The 23663-nt window shown below is 42.5% G+C and overlaps 1 protein-coding gene across 7 annotated transcripts in view; it reads left to right on the top strand.

The window, feature by feature from the left end:
- Positions 1–23663, top strand: part of Rapgef2 (Rap guanine nucleotide exchange factor (GEF) 2) — a 224035-nt gene that overhangs the window by 191909 nt on the left and 8463 nt on the right. For 6 of the 7 annotated variants that reach the window (XM_006502250.4, XM_011240276.3, XM_006502252.4 and 3 more), the window contains 14 exons: positions 188–352; positions 1535–1642; positions 1734–1937; positions 2032–2140; positions 2579–2825; positions 5835–5992; positions 6552–6792; positions 8509–8892; positions 11017–11228; positions 11315–11438; positions 11990–12013; positions 13352–13575; positions 15425–15631; positions 20177–20329. In XM_006502250.4, the coding sequence (XP_006502313.1) occupies positions 188–352; positions 1535–1642; positions 1734–1937; positions 2032–2140; positions 2579–2825; positions 5835–5992; positions 6552–6792; positions 8509–8892; positions 11017–11228; positions 11315–11438; positions 11990–12013; positions 13352–13575; positions 15425–15631; positions 20177–20329 (2560 nt within the window). The remainder of the gene's footprint in view (positions 1–187; positions 353–1534; positions 1643–1733; positions 1938–2031; positions 2141–2578; positions 2826–5834; positions 5993–6551; positions 6793–8508; positions 8893–11016; positions 11229–11314; positions 11439–11989; positions 12014–13351; positions 13576–15424; positions 15632–20176; positions 20330–23663) is intronic. The other variant, XM_011240277.3, reaches the window with a different exon arrangement.

Genomic DNA, 23663 nt, shown 5'->3' with positions numbered 1-23663 from the left:
CATTCCCCTCCCTGTTTCCTCTGCCATCGAGCATGATATCTAGTCCTGGTTACTGGTGGATAAATGGCCACTGACTAGGTCTTCTCTGACTTGTTACCTAGCCTGTTTTATGTAAAGGTTTGACATGGGATGGGGGAGCGTATCACTGATCCACTCATAGTGGTGACTAGACCTTTTATTGCCGCAGGGCACCTCAGAGAGGCTGACCATGCATTTGGTGGAAGAGCATTCTGTAGTGGATCCAACATTCATAGAAGACTTCCTGTTGACATACCGGACTTTCCTTTCCAGCCCGATGGAAGTGGGCAAGAAGTTATTGGAGTGGTTCAATGACCCGAGCCTCAGGGATAAGGTTGGAAATGCATTCTATTTTACCCCCCTAAATGTGAACTACTAGAAAATAAAATTTGGGACATCAGTTATCTTCAGATTAATGTAACGAAATATGAGAACATTCTTCTTAAGCAAAACGACAAAAATAACTGATGCAGATATTCTTATAGATTTCCATGGTCTCAGTCTCAGAAATATCTTTTTACTTTAATGCAAGGCCAATATGTGGTTCTCTTGGGAATGCGGTAAGACATAAGTAGATGTCTGCATGCCACAGACTCTGCAGCCTGGTTTGGTGGGCAGTGTGTGCCTGGTGGACATTAGATGTTTGGTGGCAATGGAACAGCTTGTCCTCCTGTGCTGCTCAAGGCCTGGGACCTTCTTCTGATCTGACCATCGAGCCTGTCAAGGCCACACTCGATAATCAGCTTGGTCAGAGTGTTGGCTCCTCCCACTCACACCCTTTCCCACATGGATCTTTCCAGATTATTACTATTGTTTTCCTCATCTAGTCTGCCCTTAGAGTTTGTAGTTTCTGTCTGATTTTGTACTAACTTATTTTGTTTTTATTACAAGTTTGCTGTTATTTAGACTTCTGTTAAATATGTTTCAAAATAAAACAATGTAGGTTAAATATCTCCACAGATTTAAAGATCCGGGACAAAGCAATATCAGTCAGTACTTAAAATATATGTTTTGAGAAGGTTACTTTTTTTGTTGTGTGCACATGCATATGCATTGGGAGGCCAGAGGTCAACATTGGTTATCTTCCACTCTTACTCTCTACCTTATTTTCAGAGACAGAGACTCTCACTAAATCTAGAGTTCACTGTTGTGGGCTAGATTGTCTAGCCAATGAGTCCCTCGGGTCCTCCTGTCTCCACCCAGTCCCACCTTCCACCCGCAGTGCTGCAGCTACAGGCACAGTACAGGCATACCTGCCTTTTTAAGTGGACGCTGTGGATCTGAACATGGGTCCTCATGCTTGAATAGCAAGTCTCTTTGTCAACTGAGCATCTCTGCAGTTCCTACGGTCATTTTTACAAGTGTAAAATCCATGTTTAAGGGCTTATTTTTATTCATTTTCATGTTCAATATTATTAAAATGTTTAAAAAGATCTATTTTTAAAGTGGTTTAAATCACAAATCTTTAGCACTAACAACAACAACAAAAATGTACTGACCTTCATTGCTTTCATAGGTGACGCGGGTAGTATTACTGTGGGTGAATAATCACTTCAATGACTTTGAAGGGGATCCTGCAATGACTCGATTTCTGGAAGAATTTGAAAATAATCTGGAAAGAGAGGTAATATTTGTGAGCCTTTATGAGTAGTGTGTCAGGTTTCTCTTCCTCTGCCTATCCTGGACTTGATGCGACTCTTCTTGAATTCTCACAGAAAATGGGTGGACATCTAAGGCTGTTGAACATTGCATGTGCAGCTAAAGCCAAACGAAGACTGATGACGTTAACAAAGCCTTCCCGGGAAGCCCCTCTGCCCTTCATCTTACTGGGAGGCTCTGAAAAGGGCTTTGGCATCTTCGTGGACAGCGTTGACTCGTGTAGCAAAGCCACTGAAGCAGGCTTGAAGCGCGGGGATCAGGTGAGAGGGAAGACTCAGCTCTGGGTACATGGGAATTTCAGAGCCCCTTTGCTTCAGTCAGTGAGGATGTTGACTTTAATAACTTCATTTTTAGATATTAGAAGTGAATGGTCAAAATTTTGAAAATATCCAACTTTCAAAGGCAATGGAAATTCTCAGAAATAACACACACCTGTCCATCACTGTGAAAACCAACTTATTTGGTAAGCATTCTGCAAACTCTAACTCTCAGAGTTTTGCTCTGTTTTTGTTTTCTTATATTTAGATCTTAATCCTGGACAAAGTAATTTCTGTGAATAGTAGAACTTGTAAGGATTCTAGTATTTTCTAGGGCTATGCTAAAATGCATAGAACAGAATTCTTTATGTCCATATGCATTTACATTCAGATAAAAAAGCATCATCTTGAAGAGCATGGTATGAATATATTGAGCAGTCCAGCCTGCCTTCTGTGGATGAGTACAGTCATCTTGAAGGTGGCAGGGTGTCTGTCTTTTCTTAGGCTCATCTGGATAAAGACTAGTTTTGCTATAGGTTTTAGTATTTATAGCTCATCTGTATTTCTTACATATTTGCAAGCTCCACTGGTAGGCTGCCATTGTTTCTGCTTGTGGCTGATAGTTCGCGGCATTCCTGTTTTAGTATTTAAAGAACTTCTGACGAGATTGTCTGAAGAGAAAAGAAACGGTGCCCCTCACCTCCCTAAAATCGGGGACATCAAGAAGGCCAGCCGCTACTCCATACCGGATCTCGCCGTAGACGTAGAACAGGTGATAGGCCTCGAGAAGGTCAACAAGAAAAGCAAAGCCAACACCGTGGGAGGAAGAAACAAGCTGAAGAAAATACTCGACAAGACCCGGATCAGCATCTTACCTCAGAAACCATACAAGTATGTGAAGTTGTTTTCAGCACCTTGTTTTAGTGCATTTCATAGAAGGATGTACAGAAGCGGCTTGGTGTAGTGAACGCTTCCCCAGGAGTCTAGTAAATATCTCTTCAGCAGAGTGTCTTAGGAGCAAGTATAGACAGTTGGGTCTGCTTGGCTCTACTTTCACGCGAGGCAGTTGAACATCTCTACATTTGAGCTTCCTACAGAGGTTTGTTGACATCCCGAATGCCCCATGACTTAGCTGCTTCTGTGGTTCTTAGTGTCCCGCCATAGATGTTTGTCTTCTTTGCTTGCCAGCCATTGCTTCTTCCAGGCGCCCCTGTTTATCACAGCTATTCCCCGATACTTCAGTAACTTAACTGTGAGAAGACATTGGTAACCAGCCTCAGGCCTCTTTCCCTTCTCCTCAGGTCCACTAGCATTAGCATGTCAAGAGCATTCTTGTATTTATTCTTGGATGTGTATGCCTGTCAGAAGCACAGGCGACTCAACTTCAGCTATCCCTGAATTTGCTGGGCTTGCTTGTTTGTTCCTCCTTGTAGTTTTTTGGGTTTAATGCTCTTTATGAAGCTCAGTTGGCAGCAATCAAAATCTTAATGATATAGTCCCCAAACTAAATTGAAAAGATACTAGCTTATTTATTTCTTTGATAATTTAATGGCTCTAAAGTGAAGCAATAAATAGAGGCATTCAAAGGCTGAAGAGAGGGCCCAGTGCTTAAAGTGCTTGCCCCTGAACTGCGAAGACTTGGTTGGGTTGAGATCCAGCAGTAACGTAAGCTAGGTATGGTCTCTCCTACGCCTGTAACCACAGGACTGCGGATGACAGACACAAGCGGGTTGCTCAGGAACCTGGAGGATCTGCTCTATTATAATTGCCTTGATTTAGTTCTGACTGCCGTGTCAGCTTTGCTAGACCTCAGCAAGGGTATGTAGTTCTGAGGGAAAGCCTAGGGCCTTGACCGTGCTAAGTGGTTCACCACTGAGCCAGGTGCCCACTTTTGTTATTGTGTTTAACAAAACCATAACCTAGTCAGTTCGTAGAATCTCCTAGTTATATTACACTTGTTCCTATTTACCCTTTACAAAGCTGAGGTACTAGAGACTCACAGATTGGCAAGGGTGTGCATGAGCTATTGTGTAACAGGGTGCACATATGATGTGCATACAGCAAGAAACAGGTCAGGAGCATAACAGAATTCAAATTGGGATGCTAAGTATGTTGATCAGGAAAGCCCAATGAACCCTAGAGGAAGAAAAGATTAGTCAACAGACTTTAAAACAACAGACTTGTTTCAGTAACAGTGAGCCAGTTGGGGAGGCTAGACAAGAGGACATGCCAAATAGGGACATTTCTTAGTTAGATTTTTCATAAAACATGCAATATTTTAGTCAAGGCATAGCCTTGTGTCTGTGGGTATCGAGGTACAGGTGAGGCATAGAGAAGCAGAGTGAGTTTCAGTTTATTACACGAGGTATGGGAAAATGTTGCGGTGAGAAACACTCTGCTAGGTGTGCCTGGAGAGGGCCAACGCTCACAGCCAGCTCTGCCAGTGGCTGACCTGGTCAGACACGCCTTGATTTTACCCACACAAATTGTGTTAGCTCATATATCACATCTCTCTCTTTTTTTGGAGGGGGGTGGGCGGGGGGGTTCGAGACAGGGTTTCTCTGTGTAGCCCCATCTGTCCTGGAACTCACTCTGTAGACCAGGCTGGCCTTGAACTCAGAAATCCGCCTACCTCTGCCTCCCAAGTGCTGGGATTAAAGGCGTGCGCCACCATGCCCAGCCACATCTCATATTTTTGGCAAAGACATTTATGTGATTGAAAAATAAAACTCTACTAATGTAAAGACTTCTATCATGCACAGAACATTAATATTTCAGGTTTTTATATGCCCAACTGTGCGTGTGCATGCTTAAACAGAACTTTGTTTTTGTGCCAGGCTCTTCTATATGCGAAGGAGAATTTACACTAAAATTGTCTTGAGATACCCAATTTATATCCCAAATTTAGTGAATTTCTGTTTTGTTTCAAAGTATTTGTGGAATTGGAACTGTAGACATTTGTATATAATCTAGTTACTTTTTTATTTTATACTTGTTTTATTGTATGCTTTCTTTTGGAAACACTTGACCTTTCAATCAAGCAATAATTTTATATGTTGTCAAGTTGTGTTTTAAGTGTTATCCCCAAGTAAGGTGTGGTGGTCCACGCTTATAATCCTAGTTCAAGAGGCTCTAGAGCCATGGCCCTCCCCAGCCATGTTGCAAGATGCTGCACAAACACACAAGTGGCCACTAAGCAGATTTTCTATAAGCAGAAAGGAGTCTGTAGCCATCAGCAATGCACATGTTTTTATGGAGAATTTAAACATGTGACTATAAACCTTGCAGAGAATTAGAAGCCAATCACTGCATTTGCACTGCCCATCCTTCCAAGCCCGCAGTGTGGTCATGCACGCTGCATGCTCACATTCTGTCACTGAGAGATGGGGTCTGTGTCAGGGTGCCCTCACACTTGAACTCCACAGTGGTTTGTTCTGCTACTTACAAGAGTGTAAGTAGGGCAGTTTCGGTTTCCGTCCCCCTTTGTTTTTCCTCAGTTCCTCATCGTGAGGATCAGACCATGAAGCAGCTGTCTGGGTTGTTGCCGAGCTCCTGGCATAGTGAACTCAAGTGGATTTTTTCCCGTGTACTTTGTCTTAGGTTCATTTCCATTCCCTCAGTCAGATATAGCAGCACATTTCCTCTTCTGTATTTTTGTACTAAAAACATAAATAATGGTTATGGTTATAACTTATTAAAAAGACAGCTTGTAGAGAAACCTACTAACTGTTTAAAAGATAGTGAGCTGGACTGAATATGTTTCGCATCATGAGCCTTAACAGTTTTCAATATTTTTACATTAATTGCAAGTTTAAGTGAAAATGGCTTATTTCATGATCTGTAGTGACTTAGAGCCTTTACCTTGCTAATAATTAATTTTTTAAAATCTGTTCTTTTCAGTGATATTGGGATTGGTCAGTCTCAAGATGATAGCATCGTAGGACTGAGGCAGACCAAGCACATCCCAGCTGCCCTGCCTGTCAGTGGAACGCTGTCCTCCAGTAACCCTGACTTGCTGCAGTCACACCACCGGATTCTGGACTTCAGCACTACTCCTGGTGAGCGCCGCAGCCTTTCTGCCAGTTCAGAGACCTTTCTCTTTCAGATGCAGTAGTGACATTGTATGCATGTTTGGCAGTGGGGCATGGATGGTTTATTGTTCACCAAGATTCAGAACAAGCCTCAAACTCAACACTGGGACTAGTTCTTGTAGTATTCTGAAAACCATTCTGATGTGGTTAAACCTTTGATAAAATGAAGAATAACGTACTCTATACTTATTACTAAGTTATACCTAGTAAATAAATCAGGAGGCATATTTTCGGTAAGCTAAATGGGCTCTTCTTTATAATGAAGATTATCTGTAGATGGAAATTTTTTGATACTCTCACAAATGCATGTATGTGCTCATTTTGATATGTGTTTTTTATATTTTGTATGTGCTCGTGTGTAAAACTCATGCACTTGTCTTTTGACAATGTAGTTATCAGTGAGGGAAATGTGGCTTTGCATGTAGCATGTCACAACTCTGTCAGGGAGGGAGATGGTGTGTTACTCTAATCACATTGCCATCTAGTAACATTTATTCTGCTTCTGTGTGGCTTCTCCTTCCCCTAGACTTGCCAGATCAGGTACTGAGAGTTTTCAAGGCTGACCAACAAAGCAGGTACATCATGATCAGCAAGGACACCACCGCAAAGGAAGTGGTCATCCAGGCCATCAGAGAGTTTGCTGTCACTGCCACCCCAGAGCAGTATTCCCTCTGTGAGGTCTCAGTCACACCAGAGGGAGTTATCAAACAACGCCGACTCCCAGATCAGCTTTCCAAGCTTGCCGACAGGATACAACTGAGTGGAAGGTACAGTCTGTCTCACCAGAGTTCTTCCTTCTCTGAGCCCGCATCCTTGAAGAGACTAGCCCGGTGCTGTTGCGATTGCTTTGTTTTTACAATTGGTGAAACTTGAACCCAAGACCTTGCCAACTGAGCACTCTTAGGGAAATCAGTCCCATGAATAAATTGGGTTCTTTGTTTGCTGGCTTTTTGTTTTTTCCCCCTTCTAATTTTCTTTAGAATGTCATTGTTCTTGACTTTTACCTGGTATGAGTTTAAACCATGACTTTCTAACCTTGTGCTTTCAACTTGTGATTAAAACTCCCTTGCATGTCATGTCTCTTCCCAGCCCCAGCACTAATAATACTTCTTAGGGGGTCAGAGGTGAGGAGTCCCCTGCATATACACTGATAGGTCTGTAATCCTGCAGATGGCTACTGGGTTTCAGCTTTGCTTCCCATTCACCACTCAGGAGAGCCTGGGTATCAGAGGAATCACAGTGGAGCACATTAGTCTGTACCCATCAAGGCACAGGCTGTCTCTTACCTGTCCTAAATGTCTTGTGAAGTGTGTAAAAGACCAGTTAGTAGGACCCTCACTCTGCTTGCTCTGTGTTCCTAGAGTTTCATGTGGAGAAGGCATCTGCCTGCCAATAAGTGGGGAGAGAGAAGCTACAGAGCAAATATGGGGGTCCTATTTTCAGTGAGTTCCTTAAAAAGGTCACAGTACCATCCATATTGACCAGCCATTTGGCTGCAAATGCCTGCTTGCTATTCTGACAAATTGGGGTAACACCTCCCACTTCCCTAGAAAATCTAGATACTTGAAAGTTAAAACCTGGGAGTAGGAGAGATGACTTAGCAGTTAGGAGCACTTGTTGGTCTTGGAGGGGACCTGGGTTCTGTTTCTAGCACCCATGCGATGGATGGCAGTCATCCAGTTCTGGGGTAGATCCTATACCTTCTTCTGACTCCTGAGAGCACTAGGGATACATGTGGTACACATACATGCATGCAGGCAAGACACTCACATGTAAAACAGATCTATAAAAATCTGTTTTAAGATCAAATAGAGGAAAACAAACTGCTTTGGGTGTCTCCTCTCCCAATTGTGTGTGTGTGTGTGTGTGTGTGTTTGTGTGTTTGTAGGTATGTATGTGTGTGATGTGTTTGTATGGCCACATATTCTGCAGTAAGTGTGTGGAGGTCAGATAACAATTTTGTAGCCTCAGATCTCTTAGCTTGATGAGTATCTGCCTGCTGAGCCATCCCGCGAGCTCAGTTATTAAGTCTTCTAAGCATTAAATAAATAAGTAAACTTCATTTGAGCTAGTGTAGACCCAGCAATTGGCAGATTCCCTCTTCACTAGGAAACTGAGCTATGACTTGAGTTGATGTTTATCTAATCTGGTAAATAGCTCTCTTCTGTCACCTTTGGCAAACAAGCTAGAAGTATTTCAGTGGCAGGAGTGGGGGGTGGGTCGTGGGGAGAACACACTACAGAACTGGCACAAAGGAATTTCCCATGGATTGCTCAGTTCTGCTTACCTAGTGCTGCTGTGAGCTGGTGGCACGGGGTGGTATCTGTACTGCCCGTGATGGATGAAAAGAACTCTTACACCAGTCTCTTAGTCCTCCCCCACCCCACCCCCACCCCCCACCCAGGGAGCTAGCAATGTTCCCTTTAGGAGTCCCACAGGCTTGCCGCTCAGCTTGGCATCTGAAGAGCTTCTGTTTCTTTCAGGTATTATCTGAAAAACAACATGGAAACAGAAACGCTTTGCTCAGATGAAGATGCCCAGGAGCTGCTGCGAGAGAGCCAAATCTCCCTCCTTCAGCTCAGCACCGTGGAGGTTGCCACGCAGCTCTCCATGAGGAACTTTGAACTCTTCCGCAACATTGAGCCTACTGAATACATAGATGATTTATTTAAACTCAAATCAAAAACCAGCTGTGCCAACCTGAAGAAATTTGAGGAAGTCATTAACCAGGAAACATTTTGGGTGGCTTCTGAAATCCTGCGGGAAACAAACCAGCTGAAGAGGATGAAGATCATTAAGCATTTCATCAAGATTGCCTTGCACTGCAGGGAATGCAAGAATTTTAACTCCATGTTTGCAATCATCAGGTAAGAGGAGCTGTCCTAGGTGAAACTGACTTTATTTATATATATATATATATATATATATATATATATATATATATATACACACACACACACACACATACATATACATATATGTATATATGAATGATAGATTATATATTATACATTATATAATTATATATTATATACTTGTACGCTCACACATATATAATATATATATATATATATATATATATATATATATATCAGTGTCAGAACACCATGTAATTACCAATATATATTAGTTCATAATTGACCCTGTGTGTGTGTGTGTGTATGTGTTTTGTTGGTTTTGTACAGCCTCATGTACACTAAGACATAAGACGTAAGTGATTCAACAAGCAATTCTTTATTTCTGATTCAAAATCTTAGTTTTTTCTTCAGAGGCTGATGGGTTGTGATGATTTGTACATTCTCTGCCCCATGGAATGGCACTATTAGGAGGTGTAGTTTTGTTGGAGTGGGTGTGTCGCTGTGGGTGTGGGCTTTAAAACCCTCATCCTAGCTGCCTGGAAGCCAGTATTCTGCTAGCAGCCATCAGATGAAGATGTAGAACTCTCAGCTCCTCCTGCACCATACCTGCCTGGAGCTACCATGTTTCCACCTTGATGATAATGGACTGAACCTCTGAACCTATAAGGCAGCCCCATTTAAATGATGTCCTTAGGAGAGTTGCCTTGATCATGGTGTCTATTCACAGCAGTAAAACCCTAAAATAAAAGTGTTGCAGTAGGCTCTCTCTGCAGTAGTCCAGGCTGGCATACAACTCAGAATCCTGTTTCTCATCTGCTGGGATTACACATGTTGCCACCACACCCTCCTCTATTTCTTATAACTTAAACTTTCTTGATGGCCGGGGAGAGGGCTCTGTGAGTAAAGTGCTTACTGTGCATGGTCTTCATACTCATAGCTAGTATAATTTTTATGATGGAATATTTACCCAATCTTTGTTTTTTCAAATACTTGTTATGAGCCACATGCTGGACTGTGTTTATGAGTCTGCTGCAAAAGGAATTGTCGTGTCAGACTCTGAACTTTACATCTTATAATTATATTTAAATTAAATAGATTGAAAGCTTTAAATCTAATAAAAATCAAACATGTTTATCAAAATAGGACCTATTACAGTCAAAGTATGCTTACCAGTAAGAAATAGATTTGTCTTTTCCAAAATCTATGTTTTAGGATTCAACTACAACTTAATATTTTCTTCATCCAGATGGTTGTAGAAGCATTTTCCCTACAAAAATTGTGGTAGAAGTCAGGTCAGTGTGGTGGATGAAGGTCAACTTTAGACCAGTTGAACTTTTGTTCAACTTTGGAAGCAATGTATATCATATGGTTGAATGTTGCCATGGAGAAGAATCAGGTCCTTTCTGTTGACCAGTGCTGGATGAAGGCATTGCATGTTTTAGTTGGTGTATCTCATGATTAGTTGAACATACTTCTTGGATGTGATAGTTTTAGCCAGGATTCAAAAAGCTGTAGTGGGTCAGACTAGCAGCAGACCACCTAGTGGTGACCATGACTTATTTGGTACAAGTTTAGTTTGGGAAGTACTTTGGAGTTATGTCTAGGTCCAGACACAGAGTTGGTCATTACTGATCATCATATTCAATCTTTATCACATGACACAGTCTGATGAAGAAATAGTTCATTTGTTATTGCAGAAAACAAACAAAACAGAAGGGCCAGCCACTAAAGGCACCAGCTACCAAGCCTGGTCACCAGGGTTTAATCCCTGGACCCACGTGTTAGAAGGGAGACCTGGCTCCTGGAATTTGTCTTCTCGCCTTCATATGCTTGCTGGGATAACCTCCAACACACGCATACTCACATGCATGGAATGGTGAATGAATGAATGAATGAACGAACATATGAATGAATGAATATTAAAAATGTTAAGAACATAAACAGAAGTATAAAGGCAAATGGTTTGTCCCTTGCCCAGTTTTAGCTGCCACTCCCTCCCTAGTCAGGATTGGCACGACCCCTAGGGCGTTGTATAAGTTCCCATGCACACAGAGGTGTTGTGTTGCCTTGTACATCCTGCTTTGTTTTAGTGAGCATCATTTCATCCAATCTCTCTTCTCTGCTCCCCCTCAGTGGCCTAAACCTGGCACCGGTGGCAAGACTACGAACCACCTGGGAAAAGCTTCCCAATAAATATGAAAAGCTGTTCCAGGACCTGCAAGACCTGTTTGATCCTTCCAGAAACATGGCAAAGTACCGCAATGTCCTGAGTGGCCAGAACTTACAGCCTCCTGTCATTCCCCTGTTCCCTGTCATCAAGAAGGACCTCACGTTTCTCCATGAGGGTGAGCGCAGGTGGGCACTGTCTGTCCTGGTGGGTAACTCAGAATGGACACTGTGTGACTTCTTGTCCCTCCTCTGTTAATATCAGGAAATGACTCAAAAGTAGACGGACTGGTCAACTTTGAGAAGCTGAGGATGATTGCAAAAGAAATCCGTCACGTTGGCCGAATGGCATCAGTCAACATGGACCCTGCCCTTATGTTCAGGACTCGGTACGTGAGTTATTGGCCATGGCATGTGTCGGGTAAAAAGGTTAAAGTGAGCTTGACCACAGTAAGGAAAAGCTGAATAGTTAGACAGGAGTCATTATGATGTGCTGAGACAGTCACCTTCAAGCTTCCGTTTGTGGTGCTGTCTCTGAATTGGATCCAGGGCACATATGACAGTAATGCCAGCAGCTTGTCCTTCAGATAGTTTTAGTGAATGTTGGGTATAATGTTTACTTCTTATTGTCAGACCACTGAAGTGCAGAGTTAAAGCTGTAATCGGTAGCACTAGCTGGAGCAGAATTGTCATAATGTCCATGCACTGTGTTCATCTGTTGGTGCAGTAAGCAGTGGTTAGCTCAGTGGAGGGAAGGAACAAAATTGTAGTCCTCTAAGCCAGAGAGATGTATGTAGTGGATGTGTGCGAGGTGACTATGCAGTTAATGTCTGTGGGCTTCTAGAACTGCTTGTCCAGAAGTCTGGTCCTTTCTTTCTGAGCTTGTGATCTTTCTGTCTCTTTCTACACCCGTGCTTCAATCTCCGTGGCTCACTTACAGGAAGAAGAAGTGGCGGAGTCTGGGGTAAGTGGCAGAGCCTTTGCACGCTCAGTTCTTGCTCATCTTGCCGTGCCATTGTTTTCTTACCTGCTATGTTTTCTGAAGCTTTGCTGCTTTTTTTTTTTTTTTTCCTTAACCCTCTTGCTCTATCAGAATTTCAGATGCAAACTGACTTCAGATTTAATGTGTTGGGGCATTCCTGAAGTCAGGGCCACCAGAGCTGTGAAATGATTGCTATCATTCTGGGAAAATGTAGACGAGACATATTTCTCGGCTGTCTGAAAGATTGTATTGAAACACAATTTGTGTGTTTTGAAATGAAAAAGCTTAAGAAGCTGGGGAGGGAAGCATGCTCTTAGAAGGTAGAAATGGTGCAACTCAATAAGCCCTACCTATTGCACAGATGCAGGAGTGGGGTCAGGCACCCTCACTCCTTAAAACCGAAGTTTCTACAGCTCAACTAACTACTGTTTTCATTCTATATGAATCAGCCCCCTTCAAAAATAATTCCTAACAATTCATGTACTAAATAGTTTCCATAATAAATGTTTACATTTGCATGATCGTTGTATTAACAGATTTACTGTTTTAAAAACTCACCACATTCGGGCTGGAGAGATGGCTCAGAGGTTAAGAGCACTGACTGCTCTTCCAACAGTCCTGAGTTCAAATCCCAGCAGCCATAACCATCTATAATGAGATCTGATGCCCTCTTCTTGTGCTTCTGAAGACAGCTACAGTGTACTTACATATGATAATAAATAAAATAAATCTTTAAGCCAGAGGGAGTGGGGCTGACCAGAGTGTGCAGAGGTCCTGAATTCAAATTCCCAGCAACCACATGATGGCTCACAACCATCAGTACAGCTACAGTATACTCATATACATAAAATAAATAAATAAATTTATTAATTAAAAAAAAAACTCACCACATTCGTTCGACCCGCAGAGAAAGAACACAGTTGTGAACAGTGTAGCTGGGTTTAATGAAACCTATATAAAATACCCCCATTAAGAAAAGCAAGTTTCGTTTCGTAAATTGTCACTATGGTCTCCCAGTATCCTTGCACATGCTTTTATATGCAATTGTGTTTTCTGGCTTCTGTGAGAGAACGGACTTTGAATGCTCTGTGAGATGAAAAGTAGAATTTACTGGTAGGAGCAGAACATATGGCAAAGATATTTATGTCTTTGTATTATGTATAATTTCTTTTAAACTCTTATTCTGGACTCCCCCGGAACAGTTTACTAGAGTGGGGCATGGTGCCTTTCAAGCAGAGAGTCTTTACCCAAGTCTGGCAGTTCTGATAGGTCAGCCTATAAGTGCTCCAGAGAGTTGCAGGCTTGTTTTTCATCTTCCAGGTCCCTGAGTCAGGGCAGTGCAAACGCCACAGTGCTGGATGTTGCTCAGACAGGCGGGCATAAAAAGCGGGTACGCCGTAGTTCCTTCCTCAATGCCAAAAAGCTGTATGAAGATGCCCAGATGGCTCGGAAAGTGAAGCAATACCTGTCCAACCTGGAGCTGGAGATGGATGAGGAGAGTCTTCAGACACTGTCACTGCAGTGTGAACCAGCAACCAGCACATGTGAGTGCCTCCCCAAATCACCTGCAGACTGTTCCGATGTTCAGATGTGTGATGGTGAGGGTCAAATGGGAGCGTTGAGCAGCAAGGCACACGGTGCCTGAGGTATACTCTCCTTGTGATGGGTCTTCGTGTCCAGTTAAGTTAGTGTGGTTAAAGGGACACTGAGCTCACACCTCCTTGCTTTGGCTTTATCTGACACAGCCAGCACCACAAGCAAGAGACACAGAGGAGATTGTGGCTCCTGTTGCCGTGCCTTTTTGCCCTCGCAGAAGAACTCCTAAAGTGATGGGCAGCATGGTTAGGGATTATCAGGTCAGAGGAGTACAGTACTATGTGTGCTGGCCACTGGGTCTTCCTCGGCTCTGACAACATCCAGTACTTGCCCACTAAAGCAGGGATCCTCCTACACAGTACACCACAACTTAGCCTGATGTATAGGCTCTAATAACTGGCCAGGCTATGAATCACATTTGGTGGTACACATCTACAGTTCCGTCTTCCAAGGAAGCTGAGGCTGGAGGGCCGTGTGAACCCAGGTTTCAGTTGCCACCCCGAACAACATAGTGACACAAAACTGTTAAAAATGAAAAATAAAAATGTAGCCCGCCTTTACGTGGAGCGCTTTCCTTTGTGTCTATTTCTATTTTATAAGATTAAAGCATTTTGCTTTTAAAAGGACAGTTTTGGGAACTTCTATGGGCAAGTCTGAATTTCACAGTCTTGACAATTTAAATGTGAGATAGACAACTTGAGAAGATCGCGTGATTCAGTTGACCCCGGGCATGAGACTGGGGACATGACTTAGTGGCTGAGATCACTCACTGCTCTTGCAGGGGGTTGAGTACCATTCTCCGCATACATAATGGTTCACAACAGCAAGCACTCACGTTCTAGGGAATCCCATGCCCTGTTGTGCACCCAATGCCCATCTGCACCATGACACTGTAAAGGCCCCGTGTGACACGGCTAAGAGCTTGCATAGATGAGCAGCTTGAGTTTCCTAACCGTGGTCTCTAGGGTGTGGTGTCAGTGAGTTCTGTGCGTGAAGCTCCCATGGCACTCAGTGCTCCTGTAAACTACCTCCCGCCATACAATACCTAAGCAGCACTGGCCACTGTTTGCTCAAAGACAGTGCTCCATCCTTGGAGCATTTGATAATAACAGCAGTATCTCAGATGTGGCAATGAGATTTGAGCCATTTTAAAACAGCTCTTGATTTCCCTATTTTAGTTTTTATCATATTTTTCTATTTTTATTTATTTATTGTTTTTTTTTTTTTCAAGACAGGGTTTCTCTGTGTAGCCCTGGCTGTCCTGGAACTCACTTTGTAGACCAGGCTGGCCTCAAACTCAGAAATCTGCCTGCCTCTATCATGTTTTTTTAAACATTTATTTATTTATGATAATAGTGCGGATGGTTAATACCACACGTGCTATTTCGTACATGTGGAAGGTAGAGGACAACTTAGTTCTCTTCTCCTTCCATATTTTCCAGGGAACAAGCTCCAATGTTCAGACTTGGCAGCAATACCCTGAGCCATCTTGCCCGCCAATGTGTTCGTGTGTTTAACTTCCATGCACATTGACCTGTTCTGTTTTTCATTTTTACCTGGTGCTTAGCAATTTAACCCTCTTTGAGATCACTTATTCACAAGGCAAATAAATACCCTTGTCCTGAAATACCTCTCATTTCTGAAGCTAGGGTTTCCCCTCCCTCTGTCCTTGGGGTGGCAGTGGGGGCGGGGACCATGCTGCTGATTTAGCTGCACATCTCTGAAGCCTTGAACTTGTGTCCATATTATGCTAACACTTTAGCTCTGTGCTCTGTTTTCACCCTAAACAACTCCCAGTGCCCAAGAATCCTGGAGACAAAAAGCCTGTCAAGTCTGAGACCTCCCCAGTGGCTCCACGTGCAGGGCCCCAGCAGAAAGTACAGCCTCAGCAGCCGCTGGCACAGCCACAACCTCCACATAAAGTCAGCCAGGGACTGCAGGTGCCCGCTGTGTCCCTCTATCCTTCACGAAAGAAGGTGCCGGTGAAGGATCTGCCTCCTTTTGGTAAGTTTCTACACATCCTTTTTGGGTGGTGTTTGCTGACATCTTTCTCTGGTTGGGAAATAATGTTTATCCTGGATAACTTGGTCCAAGGCATTTTATTTCTCTGTGCCGATCTTCTAATAAGACAGCAAGTTAAGTGCCACAACTTTTTGTAAACAATGTTTCTTTTTTTCCTTAGCATCTATTAATTATGCAGTGGGCTTCACTGTTGCACTTGTCATAAATGTAATACACTGTGATGACAGTGGCCTCTGTCACCCTCTCCTGTCCCACTTCCCCTCCCATTAACCTCTCCCAACATTCCCCATCCTACTTTATTTCCTCCCCTGTCTCCTATCCTCAAGTAGACTCTGTATAGCTGTATTTCTGAGTCCGAATTATTTCACTTAACATGATCTCTAGTGCCATTCATTTTTCTATGCAAACGCTGTAATTGCATTCTTTTGTAGAACTGAATAATACTCCACTGTGTGTATGTCTGTATTGTCTTTATCCGTGTGTTGATAGGTGTCTAGTGTGGGTCCCTGGCTTTGATATTGTGAAGAGTGCATGGGTTAATGTGGGTGGCACAAGGTGGTACAGGTCGGTCATAAGCTGGTTCAGCTTCCATACTGACTTCTTAGAGGCTGCTGGGCTTGCCCACCCAAGTCTACAAGGGTCTTCTCCTCCAAGCCCGTCCTCGCTAGCACTAGATGTTTGCTTGATGGTGGTCATTCTGACGAGAGTGAGATGGGATCTCAGTGTAGTTTGATCTACATTGCCTTTATGACTAGGGATATTGGAGGTTTTTCATGTATTTGTTGACCATTTGCATTTCTTCTTTGGAGAACTATCTGTTCAATTCATTTTTTAACTGGACTTTTATAGTGTTTAATTTCTTGGTTTTTTAATATACTTTGAATATTAATTCCTATTGGATGACTAATTTGCAAAACAGTCTTTCATTCTGTAGGAATAGCATCTTATTTAATAGTTAGATCATTTGTCATGCAACTTAAGGGGTGAGACAGGGGACTGCACTCTTACTGACTTAAGCTTTAATAATTACAGAAGTTGACCTCATTCACACTATCATTTCAGTAAGTTTTGGAACTACAAGAAGCTTAGACAAAATATGTTTAAGTTAAATTATTTGTCTGAAGTGATTTTTGTTTTCTATTTTGTGGGGCTCGGGATCAAACCAAAGCACATGCCAGGCATAAAGGTGGATTCCCACTTGATGATCATCAATTTTGTAACTTCAGAGACAGAGGACATGACTAAAATCTTCTTCCCATTACAAGTATTCCGCTCACTGGTTCTCTGTGTAAATATACAACAGATCAACTTTCTATACAACTATTCTTGCTTATGAACTTATGAGGAAGAAAATAATTAGAACAAAAGGGAAGAAATTTTTAAAGTTGCCCATGAAGTTGGATTTGGAAACTCACTCCCATTTCCCGAGCTGACAGTAGGCAGTGTATCCCACCCGTGTTCTTGTTCTGAGTTGACAGTAGACTTGTGTCCCACCTGCGTTCTTGTTCCCGAGCTGACAGTAGGCAGTGTGTCCCACCTGCACTCTCGCCTCCTGATCAGTGAGTGTTTCATTTGTGTTTGTGGGGAACAAGAATCTTTATGTGACATTTTCCCTCTCGAACTCTTGTGTTTGTCGTACAGCAAACAAACTGAGTGGCACATTTTCCCATTATACCTGCATTTTCAATCCACATACGTTCCTGGCTCCTCTGCTGTGTGCTTCTGTCTCCTCCTCTGTGCTGAACTTTGCATATAGAAGACTGTCATTCTTCTTTTTAATCTACAAATACCCATTAGCTATATTTAACGTGAGGTAGGCGTGCCTGAATATAAAGCTGTCTCCCATTTTCTCAAAGAGAATGTCTCTCAAAATATCTTCTAGGTTCATTTGAATTTATGAGCCTTATAATGTGGATAAAATGTCACCTGTCATCCTGAGATTAAGTTTAATGTATCTAAAGTTGCACTATAAAAAATACTAATTTAAAGATATTAAGAGGTTTTCCTCCCCCATTCTTTTTCATGAGATTGTTTTGTCTTAAACAATCCCAGTATCTTACACCTTAATACAAGCCATCACCTGCAGTGTGTGGTCATACACACCTGTAATCCCAGCATCCAGGAGGACTGTGAGTTTGCAACTTGTCTGGGCTACCTAAGTTCAATGTCTGCTGGGGAGACTTTGAAACTGTTTCAAAAAGTAAATAGATTATGGCTAGAACCACTTGGAAGCACCAAACATGGCTTACTGACGTGTTTGGTAACTATATCTACAGCCACTGTAAGATAATGGAAGTCTTTTGGAAAGTGTGTGTGTGAGAGACTGGCCCTGGAAATAGTTTCCTATCAAAACTGTTCATTCGTAGGCCAGTGAAATGGCTCAGAGTGGAAGGGTGCTTGCCACCAAAGCTAATAACCTGAGTTATCCCTGGAACCCACATCATGGAAAGAGAGAACCAACTTCAACAAGTTGTCCTCTAACCTCCATCCACGTGTCAAACCACCACCACCACCACCACCACACACACACAGACACACACACACACACACACACACACACACACACACACACACACAAAACAAATGGGAGATGGCTTCATAAAGATGCTTATTACCAACTCTGATAGGTTCAGTCTCTAGAACCTACGTGATGGAGGGAAAAGACCCACTCCTGCAGGTTGGCCTCTGACCTCCACACATGCAACATGGTATGTACACACACAGTAAATAAATAAAAAATACAACATGCACATACATGAATAAAAGTGTTCTTTCTTCTTTTTTTTCTTCCCTCCCTCCCTCTCTCCCTCCTTCCCTCTCTCCCTCCCTCCCTCCCCCCTCTCTCTTTTTCTTTCTTTCTTTCTTTCTTTCTTTCTTTCTTTCTTTCTTTCTTTCTTTCTTTCCTTCCTTCCTTCCTTCCTTCCTTCCTTCCTTCCTTCCTTCCTTCCTTCCTTCCTCTCTCTCTCTCTCTCTCTCTCTCTCTCTCTCTCTTTCTTTCTTTCTTTCTTTCTTTCTTTCTTTCTTTCTTTCTTTCTCTCTCTCTCTCTTTCTTCCTTTCTTGTCAGAGTCTCACTGTGTGGACCAGACTAGTTTCAAACTTACCAAGACCACACAAAAGCATGCACAACCACATCCAGCTTAGTAAAATGTTTTAAGGAAAAAAAAAAAAAAGAGTATCCATTCTTGTAGCATTAATGGGGTGAATACATTTATGCATACCGTGTATGTTAATACTTTGATATTTAATCAAAGAACTGCTTTTAAGAGTGATTTTGTAATAGAGTTACATTAAAATAGCATGAAGGGTTGTTGATGGGGCTCAGTTGGTAAAATGCCTGCCTAGCATGTATGGATCCCTGGGCTCCATCCCATACTCCAGAAGCCAGATTTGGTTGCTATTGCCAGTAATCCTAGCCCTTGGTATGTGGAGGTAGGAGGATCAGAAGTGCTCGGTCATCCTCAGCTACATAGAAAGTTCCAGGCCAGCCTGAGATATGTGAGACCCTGTTTCAAAACAAGCAAAAATAAAACAGTGTCAAGCCTAATAGAGGATCATTGAAGGGTTAGATTCTGTCAGCTCCTTTCTAATGGGTCTATTAAGTCTATGACCATTAAAACCAGCCCTGACTCAAGATAGTTTTAGGCTACTATGCCTTTCCAGAAATGTCTTGATTGTTCAAAAGCAGCTTGAAAATAATGAATCTGTAAAGCATTTCTAATGCGACTTCCTTATTTCACTGTATTGTCATGGGATTCAGTTTCCTCCATCTTCCTTCTGTGCTCCTATGTTGGTGCTGGCTCCACCCACCCCTTCAGAAACCTCTCCTGGGCTCTGGAGTAACTCCACAGAAGACTAGCTGTCTCCTGCCTTCTTCTCCCTCCCTTTATTTCATCAAATATTAATGATATGGCTGCCTTAGAGCCCTTTCATTGACTTTCCGTGTAACCACGGAAACTTCCTGTTAACTCTAGTCCCTTTACTTTGTCTCTCCTCCTCCCACCAACACCCACCCTCCATCCATGGTCTTCTTCCTCAGGACCAACATTTCCCAAAATACTGAAATGTCTTTTTCCTAACTCAGACTTGAGGCTTAACTGGAATTGAAATAGGATGTCTGCCTTCATCTTTGATTCAAACGTCCAGTTCTCTAGCTTTTTCCCCACCGTTGCTTAGTAAGACACAGCTGAGTAACTATGATGGCTGGAGTTCACATCCAAGGAACACATCAAAAGCAGGGTTTCAAGTGCTCTGATGGATAACCAGTCAGAAACTGTCCCATGCTTCGTACACCAGAAGAGCATGCAGATCATTTAGGTCAGAAATAGATTGAAACTGGCAATGCTGAATATTGACACAAAAAAAGGATTTTTGCTATTTAGTCTTTCCTTCTTCACTCTTTGTTTGCTTGTTTATAGGAAAGCCTGTGTGTGTTGGGCAAGTGTCTGTCACTGAGCCACACCCTTAGTCCTTTTCATTCTCTAAATGGGTCCCTGAATTATTTTGGTTTTTGGGGTTTTTTTTTATAGGCATAAACTCTCCACAAGCTTTGAAGAAAATCCTGTCCTTGTCTGAAGAAGGGAGTTTGGAGCGTCACAGGAAGCAAGCAGAAGATACAATATCAAATGCGTCCTCTCAGCTCTCATCGCCCCCCACCTCACCTCAGAGCTCTCCAAGGAAAGGTAGGGCTCACTGACTGCTGTCCCTGCGCAGGTCCACACATTAGTCCAGAGGATCCCACAGAGGTTCACTGTGGAAGTTTCACTGCTCTATGCAAAGGATCTGATGGCATGTGACAGTGGATTTTCCTCATCTGGTTATACATTTGGAAAGATGATGCTAGTTTTAACATTGTGGTTCCCCTTAACTGTCAAAAGACAGGTGCTAGTGTTACAACTAGTGTGCTAGAAAGACTGCTGACAGCGCAGGGAAGGACAGACGGATTATCTGTTTTCTTACAGCCAAACCGCAGGCATGAGCCTTAGAGATTAGAGGATCGGGGCCACACACTGGAAGAAATACTCATTCATTTGTCTTTCTGAACTTCGGTTTTCTCGCCAAGGATAGTATTTTCTAATTCCATCCGTTTCCTGATTTTTGTCATAGTTTTATTTTTCTTTATGGCTGATTTAAACGTCAGTGTGTATGTGCACCGTATTTCCTTGGCTACCCCTCTGCTGGGCATCTAGCCTTTCGTATCCTTGGCACTGTGGATGGAGCTCCAGTAGATATGCATATGCATATATCCTGTAGGTTGGAGTCATGCATATTTGCTAGGAGGAGTATAGCTGGGTTATTGATAATTCTGGTTTAATTTATTAAGGAACCTCTACACTGATTTTCATGGTGACTGCACAGTTGACATTCCCCAGGGCCGTGAAGAGGGACCCTCCTTCCCCCCACGCTCACTAGCCTTTGTTCTCACTGGTTTTCTCAATGACGTTCTGACAGTGGTGCCTCGGTATCTCCCTGATGGCTAAGAATGCTGGAATTTAAACTTGTTACTTGGTCTGTGTGTTTCTTCCTTTTGAGGACTTTTTTTTTCAGCCGAATGGCTTGTTTATTGGTGGCCATTGTGGTTTGAGGTGCTTCATTTTTCCAGTTTTATATGTAGTCTAGATATCAACACTTGTCTGAGATAGAATTGGCAGAGGTTGTCTCCCATTCTGTTGGCTGTGTTCACTCAGTGGCTAGTTTTTATTGTTATGGGAAGTTGATAATCCCGTTTGTCAGTTCTTGGAACTGTTTCGGGTGCTATTTGAATACTAGCCTGGACCTATATCTTGAATTAGTTTCCTCAAGCAGTTTAATTACTTTAGGAATTAAATTGAGGTTTTTGATGTACTTGGGATATACCTTTGCATAGGATGAGAGATGGGGACCTAATTTCATTCTCTGTAAATGGAGACACCAAAATGTCTGTTTTGTCCTTCACATCCCTGGCATATGTTTTAAACACTTTTGTCAAAACTCAGGTTTGTTTCTGCACCCCCCCCCTTTGTTCCATTGATCTTCATGTCTTTTTATGCAATACTGTGATATGGGTGTCACCATGACTCCAAAATACAGTTTAAGATCAGCTGTGATAGTGCTCTGAGCAGTAGCTGGCATGGGGTGCTAAGATGCCTCAGCTTCTAAGTCCCTTTTCATACTTCTGTTGTCCCCATAGTCTGTCTTCTGGTGTCCTTTGCCACACTTTGGTCCTTGTTCTGCTGACTCTGGTTGATGCTTGAGCAGGCGGCAGCACAGGTGGGCACACAGTCAGTGGTGTTCTCCCTCAGTTTCTGACTCCTCACAGACATCCTTTCTGGTTAACTGTCCAGGCTTCACTGTGCCACACTATACTCTTGAGTTAACTGAGTTCAGCCCTCTCCCTGATAGTTCTTTTAGATATAGACAGCATTTACTTATATAACTTTTTAAAACTTTGGTTTTTGAGTAGGAAATATTTTGTGTTTTTTGTTTTTTTTTTTTTTATTTAAAAAGAAAAAAAAATCTTATGAGCTCCGCCTGGTCCAGAACTAACCATGTATATAGAACAGTCTGGCCCCAGACTTGCAGCAATCCCCCTGTCTCTGCCTCCTGAGTCCTAGATTAACAGTCATGTGCCACCATTGCTGGCAAACTTTTAAAAATAGGTTTCATTCATTCATTCATTCATTCATTCATTTATTTTCTTATATACAGCCTGACTGCAATTTCCCCAGTGTCCACCACCTGCCTGCCATATATGTACACCCCCCCTTTTTTACTGATTGTAAGTGTAGGGAGAATTGTTTTTATATTTTTTTCTACTTAAATAGAAATTTATGCCACAGTAATATATAAAAGAAGCCTTGTAAATGTGAACAATTAATGTTCCTTATTTTTCATGATACAAATACGAGTCTTGACTGTCTTTCTTGTTTTCAAGAGACTGCATCTGTTCTTAGGTTGATATTCTTTCAGATTAAAGTAGCTGGTAATTTCTTTCCACAGTTTCCAGTGTTGCCCCTCCCTCCCTCCCCCCTCCCTCCCCCTCCCTCCCCCCTCCCTCCCCCGTCCCTCCCCTGGCCTTTCGATTGCATGTGTGGTCCAGCAGTAGTAAAGGAGATTGTTTTCCTGACAGAGTTTAGCAGCAGAGCGGAGTCAGTCTAACCATAGCTTCCTGTATGTCTGTGTGCAGCGGCTCCAGAGCTCACTGAGTGCGCGGGAGTTCTTTTCGTTCCTCTTGCAGTGGAAGTCAGCTAAGGTCTGCTGGCTCCTGGCAGTTTTCTGTTTGAACTGAGAACAGGAGCAAGAATAACAGTGTTCCCAGAAGTTCTAGGATGGGTGGGGCTTATAGAACCAAGCCTGCTGGGAAAGCTAGTTGACTTGTTAGCTAAGAAAATGGGAGAACCCTTCCAGGCATCAGGCATGGGGCAAACTTTGTGAGGAGAGATTGCCTGTTGGAACTTGCAGTGTGATTTATAAAAAGACAGACCATAAATAACCATGTTAAACCTTATCAAGACCTGCTTAGCCTTTGAAATAAATATAGATCAGGGTCCGTGTGGACTGACGGGACAGAATTTAACCTTCAGGTGCTCTCCAGTTTTGTTGTTGTTGTTTTTGTTTTGTAAGTGGCTTTGGGAAAATTACACTATAATAGGTGAGGTAGTGCAACCCTAACCCCAGCATTGAGGTAGCTGCAACAGAAAGATTAGTAGACCCCAACCTGGGCTAAAAGGAGAAATTTACATTGTACGTGATTATGTCTGTTTATCAGCCTTATATTATGATGGAAATTTAAAAATTGAGTGCTAAGAAAGATTGAGGGATTTTTCATTTAAATATATAAAATTGTCACAGCAAGTTCCCCCTCCCCCTGAACCTTGTGACTTTCAAAGAAGCCTCTCAGGACAGGAAATGAACATGTATTGAGCCAGAGCAGGGCTGAGGAAATGCATGCTACATCCTTCAAAACAGCTATCTTGTAGGTCATTCAGCTAATACAATATTAATGTTGAGAAAATAGATGACAGGAATCCAAAAGTA

Source organism: Mus musculus, chromosome 3 (assembly GCF_000001635.26).
Source record: "Mus musculus strain C57BL/6J chromosome 3, GRCm38.p6 C57BL/6J".
Taxonomy (NCBI): domain Eukaryota; kingdom Metazoa; phylum Chordata; class Mammalia; order Rodentia; family Muridae; genus Mus; species Mus musculus.
This window is presented reverse-complemented; position numbering and strand designations above follow the sequence as displayed.